The sequence below is a fragment of the Hakea prostrata genome, chromosome 3, assembly GCF_041222555.1.
Source record: "Hakea prostrata isolate BN-2017 chromosome 3, UWA_Hpros_2, whole genome shotgun sequence".
NCBI classification, from domain to species: domain Eukaryota; kingdom Viridiplantae; phylum Streptophyta; class Magnoliopsida; order Proteales; family Proteaceae; genus Hakea; species Hakea prostrata.
The window spans coordinates 73559136-73585943 of NC_142602.1; the positions used below are offsets into that span (position 1 = coordinate 73559136).

The 26808-nt window shown below is 38.8% G+C and overlaps 1 protein-coding gene across 1 annotated transcript in view; it reads right to left on the reverse strand.

The window, feature by feature from the left end:
* LOC149023035 (O-fucosyltransferase 1-like) overlaps window positions 1-25147 on the reverse strand; it is a 59487-nt gene extending 34340 nt beyond the window's left edge. Inside the window, exons 1-4 of the mRNA XM_089147394.1 lie at window positions 24882-25147; window positions 24621-24783; window positions 14872-14950; window positions 14652-14722 (exon numbers count right to left, since the gene is read on the reverse strand). Coding sequence (XP_089003520.1) covers window positions 14652-14722; window positions 14872-14950; window positions 24621-24783; window positions 24882-24889 — 321 coding nt within the window. The 5' untranslated portion in view covers window positions 24890-25147. The remainder of the gene's footprint in view (window positions 1-14651; window positions 14723-14871; window positions 14951-24620; window positions 24784-24881) is intronic.
* Between the last annotated feature and the right edge of the window lie 1661 nt (window positions 25148-26808).

A 26808-nucleotide genomic window follows, 5' to 3' on the forward strand; every position in this document is an offset into this window, starting at 1 on the left:
CCATACTCATAGTAGGAGGACTACTAGCCCAAACCATTCCAGACAGCAAGAGGAGCATTAAGTTGGTGTCTGAAAGCTTCATCAAGAGAGCCATACTCAAAGCTGAGAAGCACCCCCAACCCTACAAGGTTTTCCAACTCAATAGTGCCAGACTTAAGGTAACTTCCAGGTGTTTAGTACCGGTGAATCTCCGCTCCTACTCTGATGAGATATGGTATGACATAGTTCTCATAAAGTTTACTGACATCATCCTCGGGAGGCATAGCTATTTGACAATAACATCACCATCATATGCGAAGAGAACAAGTGCATATTTGAACAAAAGGGACAAAAGATTGTGTTCCTGCCTCTAAACCTACTGGAAAAGGCTAATAGGAAGCAAGCCCTCTAGACAAATCAGAAGGGCTCAAACCCTAGCCAGCAATGGTCCCACCCAAGGAAGCTAGAGGGAAGTCCACCATAGGCTCATCAAGCAATACCCAAGGGACGTGAAGTTCTGATAAAGCCCCCCATTCATTGAGGATGAATAATCTCAAGAAAGGAAGAATTGATGTAAACCAAAACTAGGGACAAAATAGGGTCTAGGGTAATAGCCCCACTCCTTACGGCCCTCCATTACAACAAGGGGTGTTTTGGTATTTTAAAATGTCCTAGTAAAGTCCACTTAGGATTTCATCAGATCCAATATGTTTATAGGATCCTAGATCTACTTTCAATTTTGAATTTGAATCATTATTTGTCAAGTATTTAAGAATCCTATTTAGGATGGGATTCCCAAGTAGTAAGGGAGTCCCCTAGTTATAGGCTACTTCCTACAAGGATTCCATATTTACTTTTATTTTTCAATTTGGATCATCCTAGAGTAAGTTATGATAGAGTCCTTGTATAAGTGTGAGTCTTTAGTCCATGTAGGAGTCCTAGTTTGATTTGCTTTTGAAAGCTGAGTCCCATTGTGACTTGTGAGTTCCTTCTAGAAATGTTATAAATAAGCCTCTCGGACAAGTAAAAGGCAGATTATGTTTATGAATAACGTTTGAGATTTGATGAAGCAAAATCTAGGAGTCATGGGCTCCCTTGGAGGGAACTAACGGCTGCAATCATGTGAAGCGTTTTGCAGAATCAAGAAGCCATTGAACCCCATTGATTTCCTCAAGTGCATGACACCCCCACGCCCACCCCTGACCTTGCCACTTCCATCCGCAGCCTTCCCCATCCCTCCCAAACCCTAAAACCTGCTGTTACGGCCCTTCCCCACCCCTCCCTCAGCCCTATTCCCATAACCCCCACCCTTACCAACCCTAGATGTGAAATCCAGCCCTAACCTAACCCTGATCTTGACCCGGAAACCCGGTTGTTTGTAGGTCCGAAGACCCAGAGTAAAGGAAGTAGCCAGTTGTGGGCCATCTCAAGAGAAGACATAGTGTTTGACTCTGAACCCATGGATATTGATGGTGGAGTTCAAATCTTGGAAGCCTGTGCTGATCTGGAAAGAAGGTTGCACCTGTCTGAAGATGAGATTAGTTGAAGGACTTGGAGTATTATCTGACCTGGTTTGAAGGCATTTCTATACCCTAGGTATGTCACTTGATATGTGTGCAAAAGCCCTTGAGGTTTAGAGCCCATTTGATCCTCCATTTCCCTATTTTGGCCTTGCTGTTCTGCTTGGTCGACTCCTTGGTCGACTGGGCCAGTCGACCAAGCACTCGACCAAAGGTTTGCTAAATCCGAGAAAATGCAATTTTAGGGTTTTTCACTTTTATTTAAACCCTACTTCGTGTTTCTTAGTTACGGCAGCCTCCTAAACACTTTTTGAACGTGAGAAGACCTCTCCGAAACTCTCTCTGGTGATTCAAACGGTTGCTCTGCAGATCTGAAGCTTCTCATCTCTGATATGCCAATTTAAGGTTAGTAATCACTTCGACATTACGAATTTCTTTTCTTTAATCTTATTCTTGATTGAGATTAGGAAGAGATGCTGCATCCTTGCAACCATCCCTTCGTGATCTCATTCTATTCTTTAGGATCTATGATCATCGTCATGATCTTAACCCTAGCCGAATAATTTCTTGAAACCCTGACCTTGTATGATCCTTCTGGAAACCTTTGGTAACCTCCCATGCGAGGGAAACCTCATGGGCAATGTTTAGATTATTCTAAACTTGATTTTCAATGATTTTCTTGTTATATTTGGCCAAGCAATTATTCCTGTTGAAGTATATGCACTTTGAAATATTTACTGTTCACAGTACTGTTCATGTGAACGGTAAAATATGATATTTATTGTTCACAGTACTGTTCACGTGAACAGTAAAGTATGATTTTTACTGTTCACGTGAACAGTAAAATATGTTTGTATGATGTTAGTGATGCTACTCTACTTTCTATTTCTAATGTAGGAGTCTTTCTACATAAGTTTTGGTAGTTTCTAAAAAGCATAGTTTCTATTTTGGTGGTGGTTTCTATTTTCATAACTTTCTATTTTAGGAGCTAGGAAGTTACTAAAGCTGTAATTTTTTGTTTCCTTTTTTCTAGAGGACAATTACTTGTCTCTCATGTCTCAAGTTGTATTAGATTCATTAGAAGCTATAAATAAAAGGGCTCTGTGATTCTAGACCTGTGATTCTAGACTCTTAAGCAAGAATCACAGGCCTCTTCTACTGGTTCCTCATCTCTCTTCTCTTCTTCTTCTTCTCTCTTTTCTTTGTTCTAGTTCAGCTGTTGTTTTGATTATTTAATGCTTGTTTTCTAACATGGCATCAGAGCAAGTTTAATCAACCTAGGGATTGTTTTCTCTCTCTTGGCTGCCCAGTTTTTTTTTTTTTTTTTTTTCCTTTTTCTTATCTAGGGTAGCCCCAACCTTCACTGCAGTAATTGTGCATGGCTGTCCTTCTTCTTTAACTTTTGAAGCACCAAGTATCTATGTATTAATACTACAAAAAGGCCCTAAGCTTTTTGGGGATATGTTTACCTATTTAATTCAACTGAGGTTGCTACTACCCTTTTTTTTTTGGTGCAAATATGAAGTTCAATCTGCACTATACTGATGTTTTGGGATTCCTCTTGATTCTTGAAAAGATATGCCCATAATTCGGATTGCAAGACATAAGTATCGTCTTCCATTGTTTGTGCTATAAGTTTAGTTGCAAGTCGTATACTAGTACCCCTGTTTCATTGAATTTCTCTCTTCTGAAAAATTTTGCTGCTACCTTATTGCTTTACTACTTTTTCCGTTGTTTATTTCAGAATCAAGTTTAGCCTTCTTTTTATCTAATACTTCTACAAAGACCTAGAGGACTATTTTTCCTTCATATCGAGATCTGTTAGAGTTTCAAATCTAGCATAAGTTTGCTGCTATGGTCCGAGATCTGATATTATCTGCTACTACAACAACTGTTATTGCACTTCTTCTGAGTGGATTGCTGCAACGACTACTGCAATTTTGAGATTCCAAGCTGGTTCAATATATATTTTTTTTCCTGATCTAATTTGCTCCTGCCTAAGGGTTAGTGGTGGTCCAGAATTTTTCCCCCCTTGGTGCACAAGACTTTGTCTTGTGAGATGATTTTCTGCTGTTTGATCAACTTTATTGGTGAATAATACACTGCTCATCATTAATTGTCCACGTGTAATGCTACACGTGGGGGGGAGAATGGTACCTTATTCTATATCTACTCAAGATGTGCTGATGGATATTATTTGTGAAGATCTTTGTCCTCAACTTATGGCATTCTACAACGATATCATTACATGTCTTTACCTATATTGTCTTTTACCTTACCTACTTGGTCCGCAGTAACCCATACTGTCTTTTACCTTACCTACTTGATCCGCAGTAACCCATATTGTCTTTTACCTTATCTATTTGGTCCACAGTAACTCATACTGTCTTTTACCTTACCTACTTGGTCCACAGTAACCCATACTGTCTTTTACCTTACCTACTTGGTCCACAGTAACCCATATTGTCTTTTACCTTACCTATTTGGTCCACAGTAACTCATATTGTCTTTTACCTACCTACTTGGTCCGTAGTAACCCATACTACCTTACCTACTTGGTCCACAGTAACCTATACTGTCTTTTAGCTACCTACTTAGTCTATAGTAATCAATATTGCCTTTCACCTACCCATACTTTACATGTTACTTGCCTTCTTGTGAAGCATTTATATGGACATTGGAATTGCAATTTTGAAGATTTAGCGTGGATATTTCTCCTTACTATCGGCATTACGTGGATAATGCCTTTTGCCTACCTACTACATTGCCTTCTTATGAAGCATTTATATGGACTTTGAAGTTACAATTTTGAAGATTTAGTGTGGAAATTGCTCCCTACTACCGGCGTTATGTGGATAGTGTCTTTGATCCTACTATACTTGTGGACTTTGTTCGTCTTCAACATTGTCGATTGTTCTCATTATTGGATGGTTCTTTGGACATGAAGAATTAAAGTTCTTTTTAAGGTGGTGTTGATTATCTTCTTGGTGAAGTTTTTCAGTGTTTATCGATGTCTACTATTGCTACACGATTCAAGATTAGTGCTACCTTTCAAGTTTATTCTTATTATGCAAGCTAAAGTTTTCTTTGTGTACACTCCAGCTTGAGGGGGAGTGTTGAAGTATATGCACTTTGAAATATTTACTGTTCACGGTACTGTTCACGTGAACAGTAAAATATGGTATTTACTGTTCACGGTACTGTTCACGTGAATAGTAAAGTATGATTTTTACTGTTCACGTGAACAGTAAAATATGTTTGTATGATGTTAATGATGCTACTCTACTTTCTATTTCTAATGTGAGAGTCTTTCTACATAAGTTTTGGTAGTTTCTAAAAAGCATAGTTTCTATTTTGGTGGTGGTTTCTATTTTCATAACTTTCTATTTTAGGAGCTAGGAAGTTACTAAAGCTGTAATTTTTTATTTCCTTTTTTCTAGAGGACAATTACTTGTCTCTCAAGTTGCATTAGATTCATTAGAAGCTATAAATAAAAGGGCTCTGTGATTCTAGACTCTTAAGCAAGAATCACAGGCCTCTTCTACTGGTTCCTCATCTCTCTTCTCTTCTTCTTCTTCTCTCTTTTCTTTGTTCTAGTTCAGCTGTTGTTTTGATTATTTAATGCTTGTTTTCTAACAATTCCCTTTCATCTTGTGATCATAGTTAGTTTTCTTGAGAACCTTATGATTGAAACCCTAACTTCTTGGGTCAAATCAAGAACCCGTATTTTGACCATGACTTGATGTTTTTATCTTCCCATATAGTTCTAATACATTCTAGGAAGTTCCCCTTCGAATTTCGGATCAATCCGACTTCAAACGAAGAAGTTATGACCAATCTAGTTTCTGCAATTCCGTACTAACTCAGTTGGTCGACTTCTTGGTCGACTGGGTCAGTAGACCAAGCACTCGACCAAAGGAGGCAGTAGCTTCGTTTTTCGCCCGATTCGATTCGTTTGCTCTCTGATCTTTTAGGTATCTTTCCTAATGTTGTATCTATGCTTGTTAGGAGTCTATTTGCCAAGTTTGGTGTCTCTCTCTTTGATCTTTGGTTTATCTTCGGCGATAATCAAGGTAAGGACAGTTATTACATAATAACATAGATCATATACTCTTGAGTTTATACTTTATGAAACTCTGAGTTTATTTATTGTTCTTATATTTTATACTTCTGATGTACTACTGTAAGTACAGTAGCACTTCATTATGTTTTCTTTTTCATTATTCAAGCTTATATGAATTGCTTATTACTATATTGTTTAATGATTAGATTATGCTTTTATATTCTCTTTTATATGATGAATTGTTGATTGTGTATGACATGACTGATCTGAGAATGTGTTTGATTAGGTATGGTTTGGGATTGAGGGGTGTCCTTTCGACACTTCTGTCCTGGGACATTATCGGAAATAGTATGGGATGTTTCCAAGGTTGCCCATTGATGCTTTCCCGAATCATTGATTGTCATACCTAGGACTGTCTAGCAGTGTTTGGCTAGGATGTCCCCGTTATATTAGACCCGAATCGGAAGGGTATTGAGACCGAACGACCCGTGGTAGCAGTGGGGATTCACGGGCGCTCAAGACTGGTAACCAACCTTTGAGAGGACGGGAATCATATTGTGGGGGCCATTTATTGGAGGGTTGCATATGGATAGACTTGGGCTCATAGGCACTCAAGACCGGTAACCAACCCGTGAGAGGACATGAGAGCTTCCCGTTTACCATATGTGGATAACCAATAGGGTTGATGAGTCCGTAGTCAGGGACTATTAGGACTCTAGTGTGAAGGATATCGGAAAGGATCGTTAGGGACGAAGAATGGACGTATTTGGAACTGAGTTGATGTGACTGAGTAGATGACTTGCATTGGGTTAGGCTTAAACCTGACATGCGCTAGTATTTAGACCAATTGGTGATGTGAGAGAGCGGTGACTTAACCCCCAGCCATGGAATGTCCCGAGGGATGAAGGACCCACTACCAACCAGCGTTGTGAGATGAGACCTACCTAAAGAAGTACGGTGTTATGACTTAAAGCATGTCTACCAATAGAGACCAGCATACATAAAGTTTAGATGCATACATACAATATCTGTTTCATACTGCATTGCATCTTGTTATGATTTGCCGCATGTTATTTATGTTGTTATGAGTTAACTTGCCTTACTGAGTTTCTTTCGAAACTCATTCATTTTTGTACAATGTTTTGTTAGATTATCCTACAAGTACTGACTACTATGAAGGACAGTATGATGAAGCACAAGCCGATGAAGCGTACTACACGCAAGGTGTTGGTGACAATCAAGATTACACTGATGATCCCGCAAGTGATCAAGTTGTGTACTACGATTAGAGACAATGTGGAATTGGAACATCTATGTTGGACTAACGAAATCCACTATTTTGAAGATGTCATCTATAGGATAGAAAACTCTTAAGTTTAGTTTGTCTTTCTTATTTTATTTTGACTCGGTTGTAATTCTTTTTAGACTTACATACTACGTTCCGTTGTATTTGTGGAGTGAGTTTCCGCCTCTCTCTACTCTATTTTGATATCTTCGGATATTTGGTATCATTTTCCACACTCTGATTACATTATTTATTCATTTCCTGATTTGGATATTTTGTTTATAATATTAAACATTGATTATTTCATGTTTATGATTATGTTATTGTCTATGTGGGAGGATGATTTCCTCGATACTTGATCTTCGAGGCTGTGGATCACACACTCGGGTATGCCAGTTAGGGTACCGGCTGGGTGGATGTGACACCCCCAGACCCTCTCTTCTCTTTTTGTACTTCTTCTTCTTCCTTCTTACTTGCAGCAGCATAGGAAACCCAGGAAAACTAAAACCCAGTATTTCCCAACCCCCTAAACCCCAGTTCACCTATACCTCCTGATCCCCACCTCCAAAGCCCTCACCCTTTTAGGATTACCTTCCCCTCTCCCTTACACTCATCCCTACCCCAACCCCTTTCCCTCATCGAAACCAAAGAATTCTACACTTCTTCTTCAATAGAAAACCCTAAGACCTTAAAACTTCGAAAACCTAATTCTCTTCAACCTCTCATCCAAACCCTAAACCCTTTTAGGATAATCTTCCCTAAACTGTACTTGACACTCAACCCTAAGCCTAACCATAGTCCATTCCATAGAAACCCTAGAATTTAGGGAACCCTAATTTTCTAGAAAGAACCTAGACTTGAAATTCAATTCTGAATTTTAAATAACAGAAAAGGTTCAGACTTGGATTTCAAACCCTAGCTGAATCCCTCCCTATCCTTTCCCAAACCCTAACACCGACAAAACGGTCCTATTCCCTCAACCGTAGGGTATTACAAAACCTAGTTAACTTCTAATTATTGAACAGGATCCTCAGGGTGAACCTTGGATTTAGTGCTTGGATCAATCAATTAAACCCTAGATCCCTAGTTCACATCAATGCAGCCTTACCCCTGCTTTCATAGGTTGCTGTTTCGAAGCTTGAACCCATGACCACTTGGTCAATGGAGCAACCTTTACCTAGTCACAAACATTTTATATTTAAAAAAAAAAAAAAAAGGGGGGACAGAGAAGAAACTCAACAAAATGTGGAAGCTCACCCACATTGCCTAAATAAGCGAGGTCACAATGTAAAGGGTTGTAATTTGCTATGGCTCCCACTTTCACGAAGTCATTTAGGGCATGGATTGGACACTGTGCCAACGTTTGGCACTTCCATGAGTAGTAGTGTTTTCAAGACCAAAATCCCAGAGGGAGGGGGAGAAAGAAAAGGGTGCAGGTGCTATACAACCCTCAAGCCCTAGGATGCCAGGCCAAAAGACTGGAAAAGAGAAAAATCTAAACCCTAGGATACGAAAAATGTTTGTTACTTGGGGAATCCACATAGGGACCATTGGGGAACATATGAAGCCAAGAGCTGATATTGAAGAAGAAGACTTTCCAAATCAACCCAAAGGAACAAAGTTGAGGATCCATCTTCGTAAGATTCCACTCCATCCAAATGTGAGCAAGTCCAAACATAAGTTTGCTGTGGTATCACAGATTGTGCTGCCAAAAAAGTTAAATATGACCAAAGCCATTCCCCAGTAAATGGTATGGGTCTCCTACTATGAGAAAATGGAGTCTACGACTACTTTTCAAATAGAAGAGGCAACGGGGGAAAAAGGACAAGGAATTCAATGCCCTTTGTACCATTCCAACAAAGAACACAAGAAGGGATGGGGAGGAAGGACAGGTCAAGGATTGAGAAGAAGAAATCTGTTGAAAGGCATGTAGAAGGTTTCTCTACACATTAAAGCTATGGCGAGAGATATGGCCTTCCAAACAAACTGGAGCTGAAGGACCCTCCTTTTTTTTCTTTTTTTCTTTTTTTTTTTTTTTTTTTTTCTTTTTCTTTTGGGGGGGGGGTTGTTTCCAAGTGGGGCAATGAGGCAGCCAAATAACTTTATTTGAACAAGAGCACTGGGAGAGGGACCAGGAAGAGATGATTCTCGAATGTGGGGCAGATTTGTGGATACCAACTCTGCAAAGTGACTAAGCACTTAACATATTTTAAGGGCTCTAGGGGATGGCAACAATTAAGGTACGAAGATAGAGGTCCCATCTATGATCACAGCTTATTGAGGATACTATGGTCTTTCTCTCCATTCATTGCCATATCAGCTCAAAGCTGATTGGCACCATCTACCTTTTGAATTCTTTCAATATTCACTTTCCATTGATTGGTAATGGTTGGAAACCATTTGAATCCTTTCCATATTCAATGGTTGACTATACCATACAAATCTCCATTCCATATTTGCTTCTGATTGCTTGGCAATCATTCTAAATTTCTAATTATTCCATATTTGTTGGTTGATTGACAATCATCCATATTTGTTGGTTGACCTTCCCCTTTACTTAAGGTTGTAATATATAAGTCACCATTGTAATCATTTCAAATCAATGAATATATAAATGTTTTAGCCTGGCATCACGAGTCTTCTAAAGCTCCAAGCTCTCTTCCCCCCCCCCCTCTAGGCCTTCTCTCTCATGGCCACCAAAACCCCTTCCACCACCATTGCATCTAGTGGTACTATTCCACCTCTCCCTTCTCCATCTATTACTAATGCCCATCACTATCACTCCATAAAACTCACCTATAAAAACTTCTTATTTTGGAAAACCCAAGTGGAACCCGTGTCTTGATGGACAAGGATACCTTGGTTACCTTGATGGCTCATTCCCTTGTCTAACCAATCCCTCTCTTGCAGCCTCTTGGAAATGAAAAGATCCAATGATAAAAAGGCTTATTTTCCTCCATTTTAGAAGAAGTTTTTCCTTTCGCTGCTGGAAACTCCACTCGCAAAGATGTTTGGGAAACACTATCCACAGCTTTTTCCAACCCACTATAAACAAGATCTGGTGGATAGGTAGTGCAACTGTGAGTCACAGGTAAGAAGAGATGTGTGGATTTCCCTAATTGACAAGCAGTATAAAGAGAATGAGTTTTTATTGAGGTGCAAGGAAGATGAATAACATTGATTATTTGCTTTAAAACTCGAACGTGGTGATGTCCAAGGCGGCTATGCCAAACGTCTAAGGGAAGTCGAACTGAAGAGAAAACTGAGGGAGGAGTGGCCGCCAAGAACATAGAGATCACCCTTACTTGGTCCTGAGATAAGCGTTTCCTTGGCTTGGCTTTGATGTCCTTCACAAGAAAAAAGGATGGGTGAAATTCCATGAAAACACTGTTATTTCTAGTAAATTTGTGAACTGACAGTAAATTTTTAGTAAAGGAAGGAACAAGAAGAACATTATTTAATTGAAGTGCATGGGAAGTAGAAGGGAGCGAAGTGGAACCAATGTGAAAAATGGACAGCTCCTTAGCATTTCCAACATGGAGTTGATCATAACAATTATATTCATCATATTGAGAAAGAGAGCACAAGTCCAGCGTAGCGTGATGGGTGGTGATGCTATCAGGGTACCATGGAAGGGTGTTGGGTGGATACTTTGGGAGCAGGGAGAAGAGGTGGTTTTGGATGTAGGGAAGGTGAGGAAGGATGAGTGGTGAGATAGACAGCTAGGTATGATGAGTTCTCATAGGATGACGGTGCAGGGATACCAAGTTGACGGTCGTAACAACAATCAATGTTGCGATTGATGCATCGACAAATATCCCACCACAAACGTCTGCCACAACCCCACCCACCTCGACCACGCCAAATAGACCTCCTCAATCACCCTGTGTAGTTGATGGTTGTTCAGTATGTCCTTGGGAGCTTTAAGTAGTGTTGATCGTCGGTGGGGTGGGATTAACAAGTGAGAGCTTATTGAAAGAGGAGCCTTGGAGAAATTCATGGCTTAAGAGCATTGCATGCAATTCATCATACTCAATAGTCGAGCATAGTTGTCAAAGCATCTGCCTAGGCGGCAAAACGGTTTGTCAACCGCTTTCTTTTAAACCGCTTAATTGACGCCCAATCTGCAAAGGAACTCCAAGGCCCAAAGTGATATAGAACCTATTTTTTGCTCCAGGGCGGCCTCCTCAGACCCCCGCCCACTCACCAAGGAGTGGGACCCCATGCCCATCGGCAATAGAATGTGAAGCATAAGCCATACACAACATCAAGAATCAATGAATCAGTAAATGCCTAGGCGAACGCTTTGACAACCATGGTTTGATGCGATGAACTTATGCTTGTGTTCTTTTTTTGAATAATTTTTCATAATTATGATTCTTGAATGCTTGTTTTTTGGGGATGAATGTGACTATTGAATATATTTTTTTTAGCTTATTATAGAAAGTAGTTGTATTGAAAAGTAGTTTAAAAATAGTTATATTTAACAAAATTTTGACCCAGCCGCTTTGGTCGCCTTATTTCCGCCTAAGTGCTGCCTTGTTGCCTACTTGCCTAGGCGGAACCCCAATCTCTTTGGTCGCCTTGCTACTTTGACAACTATGTAGTGGAGGTTCATGTCAACAACGAAGAGACCATGGCTTGAAAATCAGATTTCAGACCTCGAAAATATGAAGATTAAAGGTGGAGGGGTGAATAGATTCACCAACCGCTTCTGATTCTACCATAATGGACTTCGGATGTTGAAGGAAAGATGTCACAAATTCATCATCTTGTTGTTGTAATTCTTGGAGAGCCATATGCAAAGACATAATACAACTCTCTAATGGGTTGGAAAAGGTCCTGGATAGTATCTCCCAAACATCTTTCCTAGCACGTAACCCAACAACAAGAGGAAACACTTCTTCAAAAGGGAGGAAAGAAAAAGACTTTTTATCATTGCATCTTGTCATTTACAAGAGGCTGCAAGAGAGGGATTGGTTAGACAAGGGAAGGAGCCATCAAGGTAACCAAGGTATCCTCATCGATCAAGAAAGGGTTCCACTTGGGTTTTTCAAAAAAATAAGTTTTTGGAGGTGAGTTTTATGGAGAGAGAGTGATGGGCATTGGTAATCGATGGAGAAGGAAGAGGTGGAATAGTACCACTAGATGTGGTGGTGATAGAAAAGGTTCGGTGGCCACGAGAGGGAAGGCCTAGAGGGGGAAAAAATAAGAGCTCGTTGGAGCATGATACCAAGCTAAAGCACTTGTATCTTCATTGATTTGAAATCATTACAATGGTATTTGAAATTATTACAATGGTAACCTATATAAATTAATTTCAACCATAATTATAATCCTAAGTAAAGGAAGGTCAACCAACAAATATAGATGATTGTCAATCAATCAACAAATATGGAATCAATTTGAAGGATTTCCAATCAATCAGAAGCAAAAATGGAATGGAGATTGGTATTGTATAATCAACCATTGAATATGAAAAGGATTCAAATGGTTGCCAACTATTACCAATCAATAGAAAGTGAATATGGAAAGAATTCAAAAGGTAGATGGTGCCAATCAGCTGTGAGCTGATATGACAAATGATATGGCAATTAATGGAGAGAAAGGCCATAGTGTCCTCAACAAGAAACAAGTGTTTCATCATAGATCAAGTGGCACTAAGCGCTAAATACTGGATAAGGTAGCCCAGAAGGAATCATTTCTATGGAGGTAGGAGTAGACCCAATATACCCAAATAAAACCATGCCTAGTAGAGATTTTCCAATTAGCCTGATAATACCACAATGTTATATCATGGATTCTGCAGAGACCAAGACCTACATCAGATTTGGGAATGCCTATGACAACCAGTTAACTGGTTAGAGGAATTCTGAAGATTCTTTTCCTCTCCAAAGGAAGCCTAACTAATTTTCATACCCTTGCACCAGGTGACAGCCTCTTAATCTCTGACACACAGTTTATATTTTTATTTCATAATGAACACTGTCATGAAATATATTTCTGGAAAGGGTTCCCCTCAATGAGTCAGCAGCAAAATGAGCAGTCAAATGAGGTGTGCTAAAATGGTTTTGCACATAGGAGTAGGGCGATGTCATTTCACGGGACGAGGAGAGAGATAAAGAGAGAGTGCTACTGTAGCCACCCCTAGCAGCTCAAAGAACCATTTCCCCAATATATTTTTATACAAACATAATCTGACAAAACACAAAAAGAACCACCAAAGACATGTCAGTCATCTAGGTTTTCAAAAGCTGTTTACCTCACCAATCATAGCATCATCAAACACCAAAAATCACATTTCAATGTCATTCATTGGATGGTCAATCAATGCCTAATCACCCATCGATTTTATCACAAATGCTAGACTAGTCAACTTTCAATTGAACTATTAGCTTTCAGAATTATAAATGAAAAACCATGGACTAAATTTCGATCGAAATTGTTGAAATTTCGACCGAAATGCCTGCATTTTTCAAATCAAAACAAAACTTCAAATGTTTCATCAAAGTGGTTCGTTTCGACTGAAATTTCGCAGATTTTGACCATTTTACAGGTTTTGACCTGAATTTTGCAAGTTTCGACGCTCTAACTGGTTTTTCCTCGGTTTTTGGTGATTTATATCTCATTTTCACCTAAGTTCCACAACTCCTTTGCCTTAAATACCTCTTTTTCTCATCTTTTGCCTCCAAACACCTTTTAAGCCACAACAGCTACAAAGGAAACTCTGGCAACAATAGAATGTGAAGCATGAGTCATACCCAACAGCTCCAAACTTCCTATTTTTTATTTTGTTTTGTTCATGCCTTAAATGATCTTACATTGCCTTCAAATTAATATATGTTTAGTCTAGGACTATGATCTATGATTGTGTTGTTAAACTTATTTTTTTATTATTTGCTACCTTTTTTATTTTTTTATTTTAATAACTATTTTTTAAATTATGTATATGGGCTTCAACTTAAGATATGTGAGTCATCATCTTGATCCAGTTGGTCATCTTATTTTGTTGAGTTGTTGTGTATGTAACCATTTTATCAAACAATTCATGCATGCTAATGATTTTATGCTTGTATGCAATACATTTTGTACTTGTTGAAACTAATCATTTGTTAGTATACTTGAATGATAAATTTTCAGTGGTCTTTTTGGCAAAATATTAGTTCCATTGTGTTTGTTATGCTTTAAATAGGTAGAAGGCAAGAACTCAAATGAAATGGAGATCATATAAAGCCCGAAACCTAGGGTCGAAATTTCAAAAAAAATAATTGTTTTCAACCAAAGATTTTGGTCAAAACCTAGAAATCTCACTTTTTCCCAGGGTCAAAACTTCAGTTTCGATCAAAATTTGTTCCTTGTGGAAAACCTCACTTTACTAACTCTGGTTTTCCAACGCATTCAAGTGTAACATCCATGGAGATCACTCCAGCTACCAATTCATTACTTCATTGTAAAATGGTTTCCTTCTATTTAAACTTAAAAGATTTGCTGGAAATGCAATTTAAGACTACTTTAGATATTACAAAAATATGCTCTTAGAAACATACTTAAAAAGAATATCACAACAGCAGTTCTAAATTGAGCTCATGCATTTATCCATTTACAATAACATAATAAGAATAAATGCATCCAATAACACCAAAGTGAAAATAAGATACTCTTATGCCCTTAGTTTAAATCCAAGGCAGAATTTAATGAAGAACACCAAAGATTCCAAGGACTGTATTATATAATATTATATATGAAGCTTTTTAAAAGATAAGAGTAATATATCACAATAAGAACTTAAGAAGTCAATAAATACCGCAGTACGCTGTTGATTCAGACCACCATTGCAACGAACAGTCAAGTAACCGTTGCTAGCATTTGGCGGAGCTGCCAAGAGAAAAAGCTTTAACAGACTTCAAGATTGGATGCCACAAAGACAAACAGGTTTAAGCATGCAAAAAATATTTTCATTGCAAAATATATATATATAATCAACATATAAAATAATAGGAAAAGAAAGAAGTGAAACCACATACAAGGCCAGTCTGACCGTGGAGCAGATGATGGCCTCCAACCACCAGAAGCAACAGGTGCCCAAAGCTCATCTATGTTGACCTGTTAGATGAAGTAATAAAGAGGAGTTTCAACTTTGGAAAGGTAGAAGATAAAATTGGCCATTAGCAAGATCCAATCAGAAGAATGATAGCTATCTTTAGTTACAAGAAAGACGACATATGTATTATGTACAGCATTAAAATGGTCCATGGCATCATAGATCATCAACCCTAGGGCTCCAAAGAAAAAGGTGGTTTGGTCTTGTACCACTCACAAGGACTTGTGCAGGCCTCCCAGTGGAAAGCTATGTTGAAGCACTGTTATCATGCTAAATGACATTTACTTTCTATTTGTACAATATTAATTAAGTAATTACAACTAACGAGTACTATTTTTTCGTTCTAAAGACTTTCTTTTTCTTGCAATAACAAGGATCTTCCTTTTCTCTTGAAGATCCTTGATGAGATAGTCTTAGTCATTGAGACCATTAGCGCATTTGATCCTTAGACAAATTATGCTCGTCTATGAGCATTGTAATGATTCAGTTGCTGCCAAAGTGGCGAAGGCTTGGATTGGCACTGGTGATGAACCCTTCCGACAACCCAGCGGAAGTGAAGCCCTGCCCCATATCCCCCTCCCTTCCTCTTTTATCTTCTTAACTTTTTTCACTGTATTGCAGAAATTCCAGCAAGCATACAAAGTCATCAATGCTTTTTATTAGGAGATATCTGATCTTTCATTCTGCCTTCCATTCTTTTCTTGTCTCTCTTACTCATAATCTATATGGGTTTTTATTCAACTTTAAAGTTCTACAATTTTCTGTCATGCTTATTCTGAGTTCCAGAACGTCGGTCTCTCTTTTTCTTTTTCATTTTTTTATTTTTTTCAGTAAATGTTTTGTATTGGAGAGGGAAAAAGTACAGAAAACACAATCCCCTAGAACCCCCAGTTGGGAGAGGAAGGCAGGGATTCCCTCCTTAGCCAGTATCCCAAACAGGAAAAGGAACCCAATTAAAATCAACAATAAGCATTGCCTCCACATCCTTCTGAATTAGATCCTCCAACTCTCCAGGAAACTCTGGAAGTACCCACTGCAGTTGGGCAAGTCCCAGCTGTATACCTGTCATTAATCCACCGGCTAGTCCTGTTCCCATCAAATATGCCTAAGCTCTTTTACATCAGTCTCTTCTTTCTCCCTGTTCAGCATCAGATGGATCTTAAATTTTAGTATGAATTCCCCTTCATTTCCTTCAGCAAAAGTTCGATGGACATTCAGTCATTCTCTTGGGAGTTATACTAGCTGACTGCTGTGTTGGGATGTTGCAGCCCATATCAAGAGGGTATATGACCTCTCTACACAGATTTTGAGTCAGTTTTCAAACTAGGGGAGGTTCAACCTGTACTGGTGACTGTTCTGCCACTACTGATAGGGCACTTGTCCTGTGTGACTATTGTAAGGAGCGTCACAATCTAGTAAACCTGCTGGAAGCTCCATGGTTCCCACTGGATCTTGTAGCTGTGGTCATGGTTGCTTCACTCGTACTCATTCAGGTTTTGCCCATCATCCTAAGGCAACTGATACTGAACCTACAGATTCATCTTTATCTTAGCTTCTACTTCTCAGACATATTATGACAAAATTGGAGCCCTGGACATCTTCATGCAACTGCAGATTCCAATACTACAATTCTTGTTACTTTGATTCCTGAACTCTTTGACTCATTTGACTCATTCAGGTATCTTATTTGGTGGCCATAGTGCTTCAGTTGTATCCACCCTTTGGACAACAGACATAGGGGTCACTGTCACATGATGGCATGACTGGGGTCCTCTACCCATCTTTTCCAGTACTTTCCATGTTCAGCTAAAAATAACATAGAGCTGTCAATTGCTTCCTCTGGTGTTTCAGGGAAGGGGCTGTTAATAGCTATCCTCCGTTAGCGCCTTCCTTTGTGTTAAATGTGCGAAACTTTACTACTAATCTTCTTTTCATTGGTAGTTTTACCATAAATATGCATTGTTAAGTCCTGTGTTTTTTCACCTTATTATGTTTTTCCAGACTTGTTATGGAAGAAAACGATTGGCACTGGTAGAGCCATGATGGTTCATACTTGCTTGATCATGGACAGCCTCCTTCAGCAATTATTCCTTCTCAAGCTCTCCACACAGGTTCTCAACTAGCTTTATCTGGTTTGGAACTTTGATATTACCATTTGGGGCATCCAATAGCTAAAGATTTTCCTACTATTCAGCATCATAATCAGAATGTTTTTCTCTGTGATGCCTACATTTTAGTCAAGCAATTTGCATCGTTTATCCTATTTGTGATACTATTAGTAAAACTCCTTTTCAACTGATACATTAAGATGTCCAGGCCCTGCCCTTCTATTATTGATTTCACTGTGTTTGTTATTTTCATTGATTGCAATTCTATATTTCTATGGCACTTAAGTGTATTTGTTTTGTCATAAGAATGAAATATTTTGGTATTATTAAAGATTTCATAGCTTGTGCAACCCAAATTTGAGGCAAAAACAATAAATGCTTTGAACTGATGATGGAACCAAGTACAAGGATGCTGACTTCAAATCTTATCATGCTGACCAGGGTATCATATACCAAACCAATTGTGTTGATATACTGTCTTAGATTAGTGTGGTGGAACACAAAAACTGCCACCATTTGGAAGTTGCTCTTTCCCTCATGTTAGAGATGCATATCCCTTCTTGTTTTTGGATTGAAATTGTTCTAATTGCAGCGTAACTTATTAACTGAAGGCCCACTCCTGTGCGAAATTTTCAGAATCCCCTTTCTGTTCTTTAAGGTTCTTCTTCCTTTGTTGTTCCTCCAAAGATTTTGGGGTATATTCATTTTGCTCAACACCATCACCTTTATGGCAACTAGATACTAGTAGTCTCAGACGTACATTTATTGGTTTGTCTGCTTCCCAAAAAAGATACACATGTTATCATTCACCTTCCTGGCATATGGTTACCGTATGTGACCGCTCATGAGTCTCTAGCTTATTACTCCCCCCCAACAACTCTTAGTGTGAGAACAATACAATTAAGGATGGGTTGATGGTTCCTCCCTTGATAGACCAATATTTCATGATTAAGACAACGTATAAATTCAGGGAGAATCTACACAGCCTCATCATAATTTTGAGGTGAATATCATCTGTAAAGCCTCTACATGTTTATGGGTGTCTTCCAGTTGACACCATTACTGCAACTGTGCTTACTCTTGGCAGTTAAATGCCTTCATCTGATCCAGGATGCCCTTGATCCAAACATTCCATTAAGTCCCTTTCTCTTGGTGATCATGCTAATCATTCTTTAATAAACCTATTGTTGTTTTGAAAGGTAAACAACCTGAACTCAACATCCTATTTCTTATGTTGTGCCTTACTGTCCCTTTCTCCATCCTATCATGTTTCTGTGTCTCTCTTGTCTCTGTTTCCATTCCTCAGAATTGGCAGGAGACTCTAGCAAACCATGATGGATACACGTTATGAATAAAGAAATGAGTGATTTTTACTTTTTTTTGGGGTGGGGGGAAGAAACATGAGAATCATTCTCTCTTCTAGTTTTAGAGAATAAAACTGTAAGTCGGAAATGGGTTTTCACTGTCTAACAGAAGATAGCATTGTTGATTTTTACAAGGCTAGGCTTGGTGCAAAGGGCATTACCCAAACATGGATTGATTTGCTCGAGTTGCCAAGATGAATGCTATTCAAGCTATCATTTTGTGTATTGCTAACTTGAAATGGCAATTATAGCAACTTGTATCAAGAAAGTATTTTTGCATGGTGAACTTCAGGAGGGGTATATGGATATTCCTACTGGCTTCTCTAACAAAGAAAATATGCAAGTTGAAAATGGTTCTATATGAGATTACGAATCATTCAAATGTATCTTTTCTCTCAACAAAAGTAAACTCTCATCTATTATCTGGAAATAAGCCTATAGGTACACCTCTTGAAGCTAATGCACATCTCAGAAATATGGAGGGAGAGCAAACCAAATAGGTTAGAAATCAAAGAGGGGTAGGCAAGTCAATTCATCTCTCTGATACTAAGCTTAACCATTGGTTGAGATTTTGTCTCGAGGTTTCAACCACCTCTAGACGACCGAAAACTCGAGATTTTGGCAAAATTTAGCCGTAACCTTGTACAAGATTGTGCCAGGGTTTGGTAGGTGGTCTAAGGCTGATCTTCACCTGGTTTTTGGTGAATAGCCCATTTTAAGGTCAATTAACACATTTCCAAGTTATTTTTTACTAGAAAATAACATAAGTCAATCTTCTTGAGTCACACATGCTCAGTTGTATGCAGACGAAATTGAATGTTGTAATTTCACAAATCTAAACAAGATTGAAGTATAAATTGACATAAACGAGAAGCAATTTCAACTGATAATCAAGAAAACATTGAAACTTCATTAAAATATGCATGAAAAACATAGAAGACAAAAGTAGAACATCCCAGAAAGAGTCAAATCTCAGATACAATTTACAAATTATAAAACACTAGCTCTACAACTCATAATTCATAAGTCATAACATAACAAATACAGAAACAAAGAGAATCCTCAAGAACTAGGCTAATTGAGGCTGCTATGTCAGCCAAGGTCAATCCCACTGTATGTCCATTGGACACAATGTGCATTGTGCTTTGACTATGCCAAATACACACCCCCATGGCATAAAAGATGAGAAGTATTGGACGTAATCAAATGCCACCTTCATGTGTTTGGCATCATCAGCATACTGAAGGTAACCCATCCTAGTATGGTCCACCATACTACACTGTACTACCCATTAATTCACCATCATATGGACCAAAAGGATCATACAGAGTCGCTAGATTAGATATTGTCATGGTCAAGTAACTATTACTTACCAGCTCTATGTAGTCAACATATGAGTTGGTGTGTCCAATAATCATTTATGATCTTCATGGATGTCTCTGGGACTTATATTGAGATGTTCCCTCTCATCAACCCAATGGCAACATACAGAAGAGGCATGGTGGGTCCCTTTAAAGAAGAGTCCACCAAAGTAGGACCTCTATCAATGAGTCTATCATCTTCACCACATTCCCCAATTATCTCCAAAAGCCATCAGATGAAATGGTAGTCTGTGTTTACCTACCACCCTGAATGCTAAACCCTCTCCACTCAAGCCCCTCTTTAGATGCAAACAGAGTTTTAACTTTTAAGTACAAATCTCTCACTCTCAAAACTCCTCAAAGCAATGTAATTCATGGCAAATCTAGTTATCTAGGTTTGCACTAGGTCCCCATGGCATTTATCCCTCAACAAGTTTAAGGCATAGTTGTGATCGTAGACAAAGTTGGTGAGTTGCCTTGCCCTATCGACCACACCCTGCACAATCTTGATCATTCCAATATCCTTCAAATGCAGTGGGCATTACAGACTATCCAAGAAGGTTGTATTTTTTTATAGCAATCATATGTTCTCCAACCTTCTTGAAGTTGTTAACATTATCTATCACAATTTGGACCACATTTCTCACCCTTACCTCTTCCACCACATCCTTCAAGAGCCTGTAGATTTACTTTGCATCCTTCACTTGTTTGGATGCATCCATTGATTTAAGATTCCTCCCGCCGCAGTATATCATAAAGTTGATGATGGACTCTCTTGTCCAATTGATTGATACATCAAACATTATCTTTACCCCATAGCTCTTCCAAAAAGGCCTCACCTCTAAAATGTACTCATCAACATTGGCCTTCTGCTATGGCAGATAAAAATTCATAATCTCATCAGTGCCAGGCCTTTATGACTTGGCCAACCTCTACAATCAATTATAGTCTGATAGTATATGCCCTATGTAGTGTTAGTTGGGATGGAGTCACGCCATCCACTTTGCAATTGATTCTTTGACCAGCCCCTTCATGTTCTTTTAAGCCACTCTTGGGCTACTTTGCCCCCTTCTTTTTGAACACCTATGGATCCTACTTACTATAGGATCAACCCATGGAGACACTAACTCCATATGAAGGCCTCACCACCTCCTCCTATATAACCCTGACTCTCTCTTCTTCTCCCTCCCTCTTGGTCCCTCCCTTCATATAATCCTTATCAGCCGGTGCTACATCAACAAGAACAATATGATATGCTACAACATCTTTAGAAGTTCCATCTACATGTTGTTTGAGTCTGGTGGCTCCACTTCCCATAAACCCATAGTGATAAAAGTTGTGTTCAATTCTTCTTTTGTCCCCATCAACCAGTGTACTATACTTCCATGCAATGTCACCTCTACTAGTTGACCTGTGATTATGACCATCCTCCCTCTATGAACAACCACACTGAGTACTTCAGTCCCACTATTTCTATGAGTATCGCTTCTCATGGTCTTAACGTTGGCACTATTGCATAAATAAAATGCTTTGATAAGTCACTGAAGAACATCAATTTAATTTATTTCAAATAAAAAACCAAGAGTTACTTATCTAGTATTTTCCCCTTACCCATATATTTTTATCATATATAAAATTGTTTTTTTAGTTTATCTGGCAATAAAATTGGCTACCAATAACAAATCCAAGTATACAATGACATGCGCAGCACTTCAAAAACATGTAGCAGGCCCTTTCACATCTTTCAATAATTTTCAAACCACATCAAGCATTTTTCAATGTTTTCCCTAATTTTATAATTCTTTACATAATTATAATAATTTTAAAAAAGAAAAGAAAATCTATAGGTGGAAAAATATTTTGACTCTGTGAGACTGTAGGTCGGCCCCTAAAGTTCAAGTTCAAGATATATATTTATTCCATTATCATACGATACATGTACTACATATTTTGTTTACGTTTTTTTATGTAAGAAGATACGTCTTTCAAATCAGAAAAAAATTAAAAAAATATATAACAAATTTCTTAAAGAAAATTTCAACACCACGAGTTCGTAGAACCACCCACCATGCTCAACATATGTTAGTTTCATCATGATTGAACAAGAATTGAACATGTATTTTCAAAACACTAGTTTAGAGAAAAATGGGATACCTCAAATTGGAGAAAACACTTAAATCTTGTTGTTAGAACTTGGAAGGGTCAGTCTACGACTCTACATCAACCATGCCTTCGAAGGCAAGAATCTAGCATTTCCCCCTTGATTTGAGCAAGAAATGACCGAAATGGTGAAAGAATGCCTCTCGGAGCCAAAACTCACACATTGGTATTGCCGTCAAAATTTTGCACGGAATGTGCAAAATTTCAATGAGTTTTGGTTTTATAAGGGTCAAAATTCAACTTAAGCCCCTTGATTTTGCTATAGTTTTTCGAAACTCGAAACACCAAAATTTCGTTGAAATTCTGGTCAAATCCATTTCGCCTTGATCTTTTTATTTCGCCAAGATTGGAACAACCAAAATTTCGCAAAGCTTTAGCAAGATTTTGAACCATGAGCTTAAAATTGCCTATGATTGTCTAGTTAATCAATATATGCGTTCTACTAATAAATAGGCAGTATTTTGCATATTGTGATACTTGAAGTATGCTCTAGAAAAGAATTTTCCTCTTCTCTCCTCATGATCACATGCATGTTGAAGCCTTTACAAATGCAGATTGGGTTACAAATGATAAGAGGTCAACTAAGGTACGCAACTCATGTTTTTGGAAGTCTTGATAGGTGTGGCAAGAAAAAAGTTTGTGGTTGCAAGACCAAGAGGTGAAATAGAATAATGTACTAATGCTCATGGTATTTGCAAGTTGTTATGGCTTCAGCCTCATCTTTAGGATATCCGTGCTTCTGTCAAACTTCCTATGATACTTTATTGTGATACTAATCAGGTTAATAGCATTGGTCATTATCCAGATCATCAGGATCGGGAGACCGCCTCGGGAGACGCCACCTGAGAGAACCACCACCGGGGCGGCGGCACTTTGCGCACTCGGGGCCCACCGGTGGGTTGGCCAGGGGACTTGGATTAGCTTGGCCTTTGAACACGTTGGTGGCCTGGTTGGAACAACCCGGGTCGTCTCCCGTGACCGATGGGTTGGAGCTGTTACACATGTACCTTTGCTGAGCGTTCAATGCCCTACTAGTAAATTCCTCCTGGTCCTCTCTTTCTAATAATTTACACCTTGTTGTCTCTATTCGTCGTGGTGTTGTTTCCTGTTGGGGTGGGGAATTCGCCAATCCCAAGTAAATTTTCTCCGGGCGGGCGGTGGTCGTGGGCGGGCGCGGCGGCCGGGGGCGGCCCCACCTGCGGGATTGGATGAAGCACATGGAGATTGCCGCTTCATCAAGAAAAAACATGACAGTAGGGTTATCTGTGGTTCTAGTCCTAGTGTTTGGTCTTATCAGCCAGCACCTTGCCAGCTTGTTAGGTAAATGAGTGGCTTCAATGAACAGCACACATGCAAAGAAACAAAGAAGAAGTTACATTTCGCTACTGTCCAGAAGGAATAAGAAATTTTATATGGTTCATGTTGGTCTAATCCACATCCATCCAAGCATCATCCGATATTAGACTTCAATTGTAGCACAAATAGGACAGAAAAAACACCTACTGCATGATGACCATTAATCAAAATATTAGAGATTGGACGGTGAAGCTGAAGAAATAATAGAAAATAATAGCTATACCAACAATTTGTCAGCAACCACTTGCCAGTAACTTGATTGCTAAAACAAGTATGAGAAAAATTATACTAAAGGCAGTCAAGACTTAAATTAGGTATGCAGAATTGTATGCAATAACCCCTCTTAAGATTGGCTCAGAAAAAAAAAATTTGTTTCTGTTGAATGTTGAGCATTCAACAGAACTTGAATTGTAAAAGAAGCATCTTGATCCCCTGGGCCACAAAACTGTGCATGCATAACAGCATAAAGATCTTTTCTTACCCATAATAGCAGAATCTAGAAATACAAAGGAATAGTACTATAAACTGCAGAACTGCCCTGAAAAGGGGGAAAATAATTTCAAGCAAATCCATTGCACTATGTCAGAGCCAAGCTCACCTGTAGAACACAGAGCTCGTGGATACCAATTGTTGAAGTGGGACAATCAAAACAGACTGCGGCACTGACTAAAATACTCAAAAGCTTAGAAGCTGGAGAGTCTCAATTATGTATCAATCATGGTGGAAAGAATGTGATGATATCAAGTTGGTTTCGATTCCTAAATCTAAACAAACGACAATGTTTCTTTAGGCCAAAGCTTCCCAATTCCTGAATCTCTGTCTCTGCATCATTAGCATAAATGTCATGCGAATTTTACCATCTTCACCACAAACTCTGAGGAAAGAGAAGAGATGCATATCTTTCTCTATAATGATCTCCCCAGCTGGATGCTTCTTCCAGTGCATAATCGTAAGACTGAACAGGTGAATCAGATACATTATGGTCCATTTGGAGTTGATAATGTGGCACAATCCATGTGCGCAATACAATGCTCATCCTTGCTTATGTGATTTAAGTAATAATAACGTACATTTCATTTGTTTGGCATAGGAATAACGAGCATTAAAAAAGTTCATCCATTTGGTGCCAACTAACCGTTCAGTTCTCAGTTTATTTTAAGATAGAATGTTAATAACGTACACAGACACATCAAAGGCACCATCTGTGATCTATCTCATTTAACTTCTAGTAGCTCGTAATTTAGCAAAATGAATCTGAGGATTAATCAGTAACACAAATTAGAACCAACATTAAAGTTTAGAAACAGAGTGTAACTGACTGACCTCTTTAGTCGGGTATTTTCCCTTCATCGTGGAGAAAAGAGAGATGGTGCAGATCAATAGAACAAAAACTGCAACCGACAAACGCCCCAGAAATCCCTTGATTCTCCTACTCGATAGCTTCAGCAGCCGATGACCCCCTCTCCTTCCCAATGCATCTCCAGGTCTACAAAAAGAGATTGAAAGTAGCTCCCTAATGCAAAATCCCTCAAACAAATAAATCAGTAGAATATGCACGGAGAAAGAAAGAAAGAAAAATCTCACCGCCTCATTTCCTCAGGCAAGGGCTTCGATCAGATTGGAAGAGTTGCAGAACACAGAATTTCTGTTGAGCGAGCTGTCATTCACTCACTCACTCACTGTTCACGAACAACAGTTCCCATGGCGCAGGAATTTAAAAGTGCCAAAGATCTTTGATTTTTGTGATTTGTCATTAACGTGGGGGAAATTACGGTGCATTGCTAGCGATGATCAGACGAAGATTTTTACGTTTTCTGTTTCCTTAATTTTCAAGAAAACGTTAATGGAAGGCTCCGCGGCGCCAATACGATATGGGATCGATAACTGAATTTGTTTTATTGTAAACCCAACCCATGAGCGCATTTAGAATAATTTTCTTTAAAAAAAAACGTTTCTGATTAGGATTTAGGAGATTCTCTCCAGTTAAGGAAAAGAACCAAATATTCCTTTTTATTTTTTTCTTCGTTTTGTTTTTGTCGTTTTGTTTTTGTTAACTGTTGCATATAATATAATTTAAATATAAGGTAGATGTCATCCAACCTTTGAGGGAAGCATTGGTCTTTTATCAACTAAACTATCCCTCAAAAATTCAAATATTATTTTTACTTTGACTAATGTCCGGAGAGGACCAAAAGAACTTGTAAACATGGAAAGTTATTTCGCATTTCGCCGAAAATTCGCCCAGTTCGCCGGTGGGTGAAATAAATGAGGGATCGAAATCGATATTTCAGGATTTCACCGGACGATTTTCCGGTGAAACTATGATTTTTCGGCGAGATTTGTCGATTTTCCGACGAAATTTTGAATTTATTTTTTTACTTACTGCGTCAAACGACTCAAACCCTTTTAACATCGTTGCTGCCGGATCGTTGAAGTAGAAAACAAGCAGCAGCGGCTGCTACTACTTTCGCCGAAAAGGAGAAGAAGAAGAAGAAAGAAAGATTGGTTGTTGAAGCATCGAATCAGGGTTCTAGTTGTTGTTGCTGCTTTGATTATTTCAGATAAAATTTTCGGCGATCCTGCAACATGGCTAGGGGACTACTTCGCTCTTGAAAACCTTGAGTACGACTTCTTTCACACCTGTATTTGCCCTCCAATCCCTGAAATTTACATTTCATTCTGGCAGAACTTCTTTCTATTTCTCTCTGGAAAGACCGGGTTTTGATTGATGAAATGGTTGAAAGATCTTAGTTGCATAGCACTCAATATCGCCGGAAAATCGTAGGAGAAGAAGAAGAAAGAAAGAGAAAGAGGCTCGGTCCTTGCATCACTGATGACTGTGAATCGCCCATGCTTTCGTTTGCCGGAAAATCGTAGGAGAAGAAGAAGAAAGAAAGAGAAAGAGGCTCGGTCCTTGCATCACTGATGACTGTGAATCGCCCATGCTTTCATTTGCCGGAAAATCGTAGGAGGAGAAGAAGAAGAAAGAAAGAGAAGGAGGCTCGGTCCTTGCATCACTCATGACTGTGACTCGCCCATGCTTTCGTTTTGCAGCAAAGAGAACTTGCATAAGCAAGGGCGCAGCAGAGAACTTGCATAAGCAAGAGCTCCACCGCCATTATGTAGCTTTTTAGGAAAAATTTTTTATCAAACAAAAACAAAAGACAAAGCATTAACTGTATATGGGACCCCATCACTTTCTCTTGCATACCACGTGAACTCAAAATTTGATTTGATAGTGAGTCAGTGACTTTGGGTTGATCGAAATGAATATTGAAATTTGGAAGAGATCGAAAATTTGAGAGTTGAGTTTTGAGCGAATAATGGCGATATTTCGCCAGTTCGCCCGATTCGCTGGGTTTGCTACCCGGCGAACCGAGCGAACTTTCGTTCCATGCTTGTAAAGTCTCGAAAAAAGTCTTATAATTCATGAATGTCTTAATAATAAGGCATTGATCACTATCAAGTGGAAAAAACATGATCATTATCTAGAAGAATAAAGGGAGAAGGG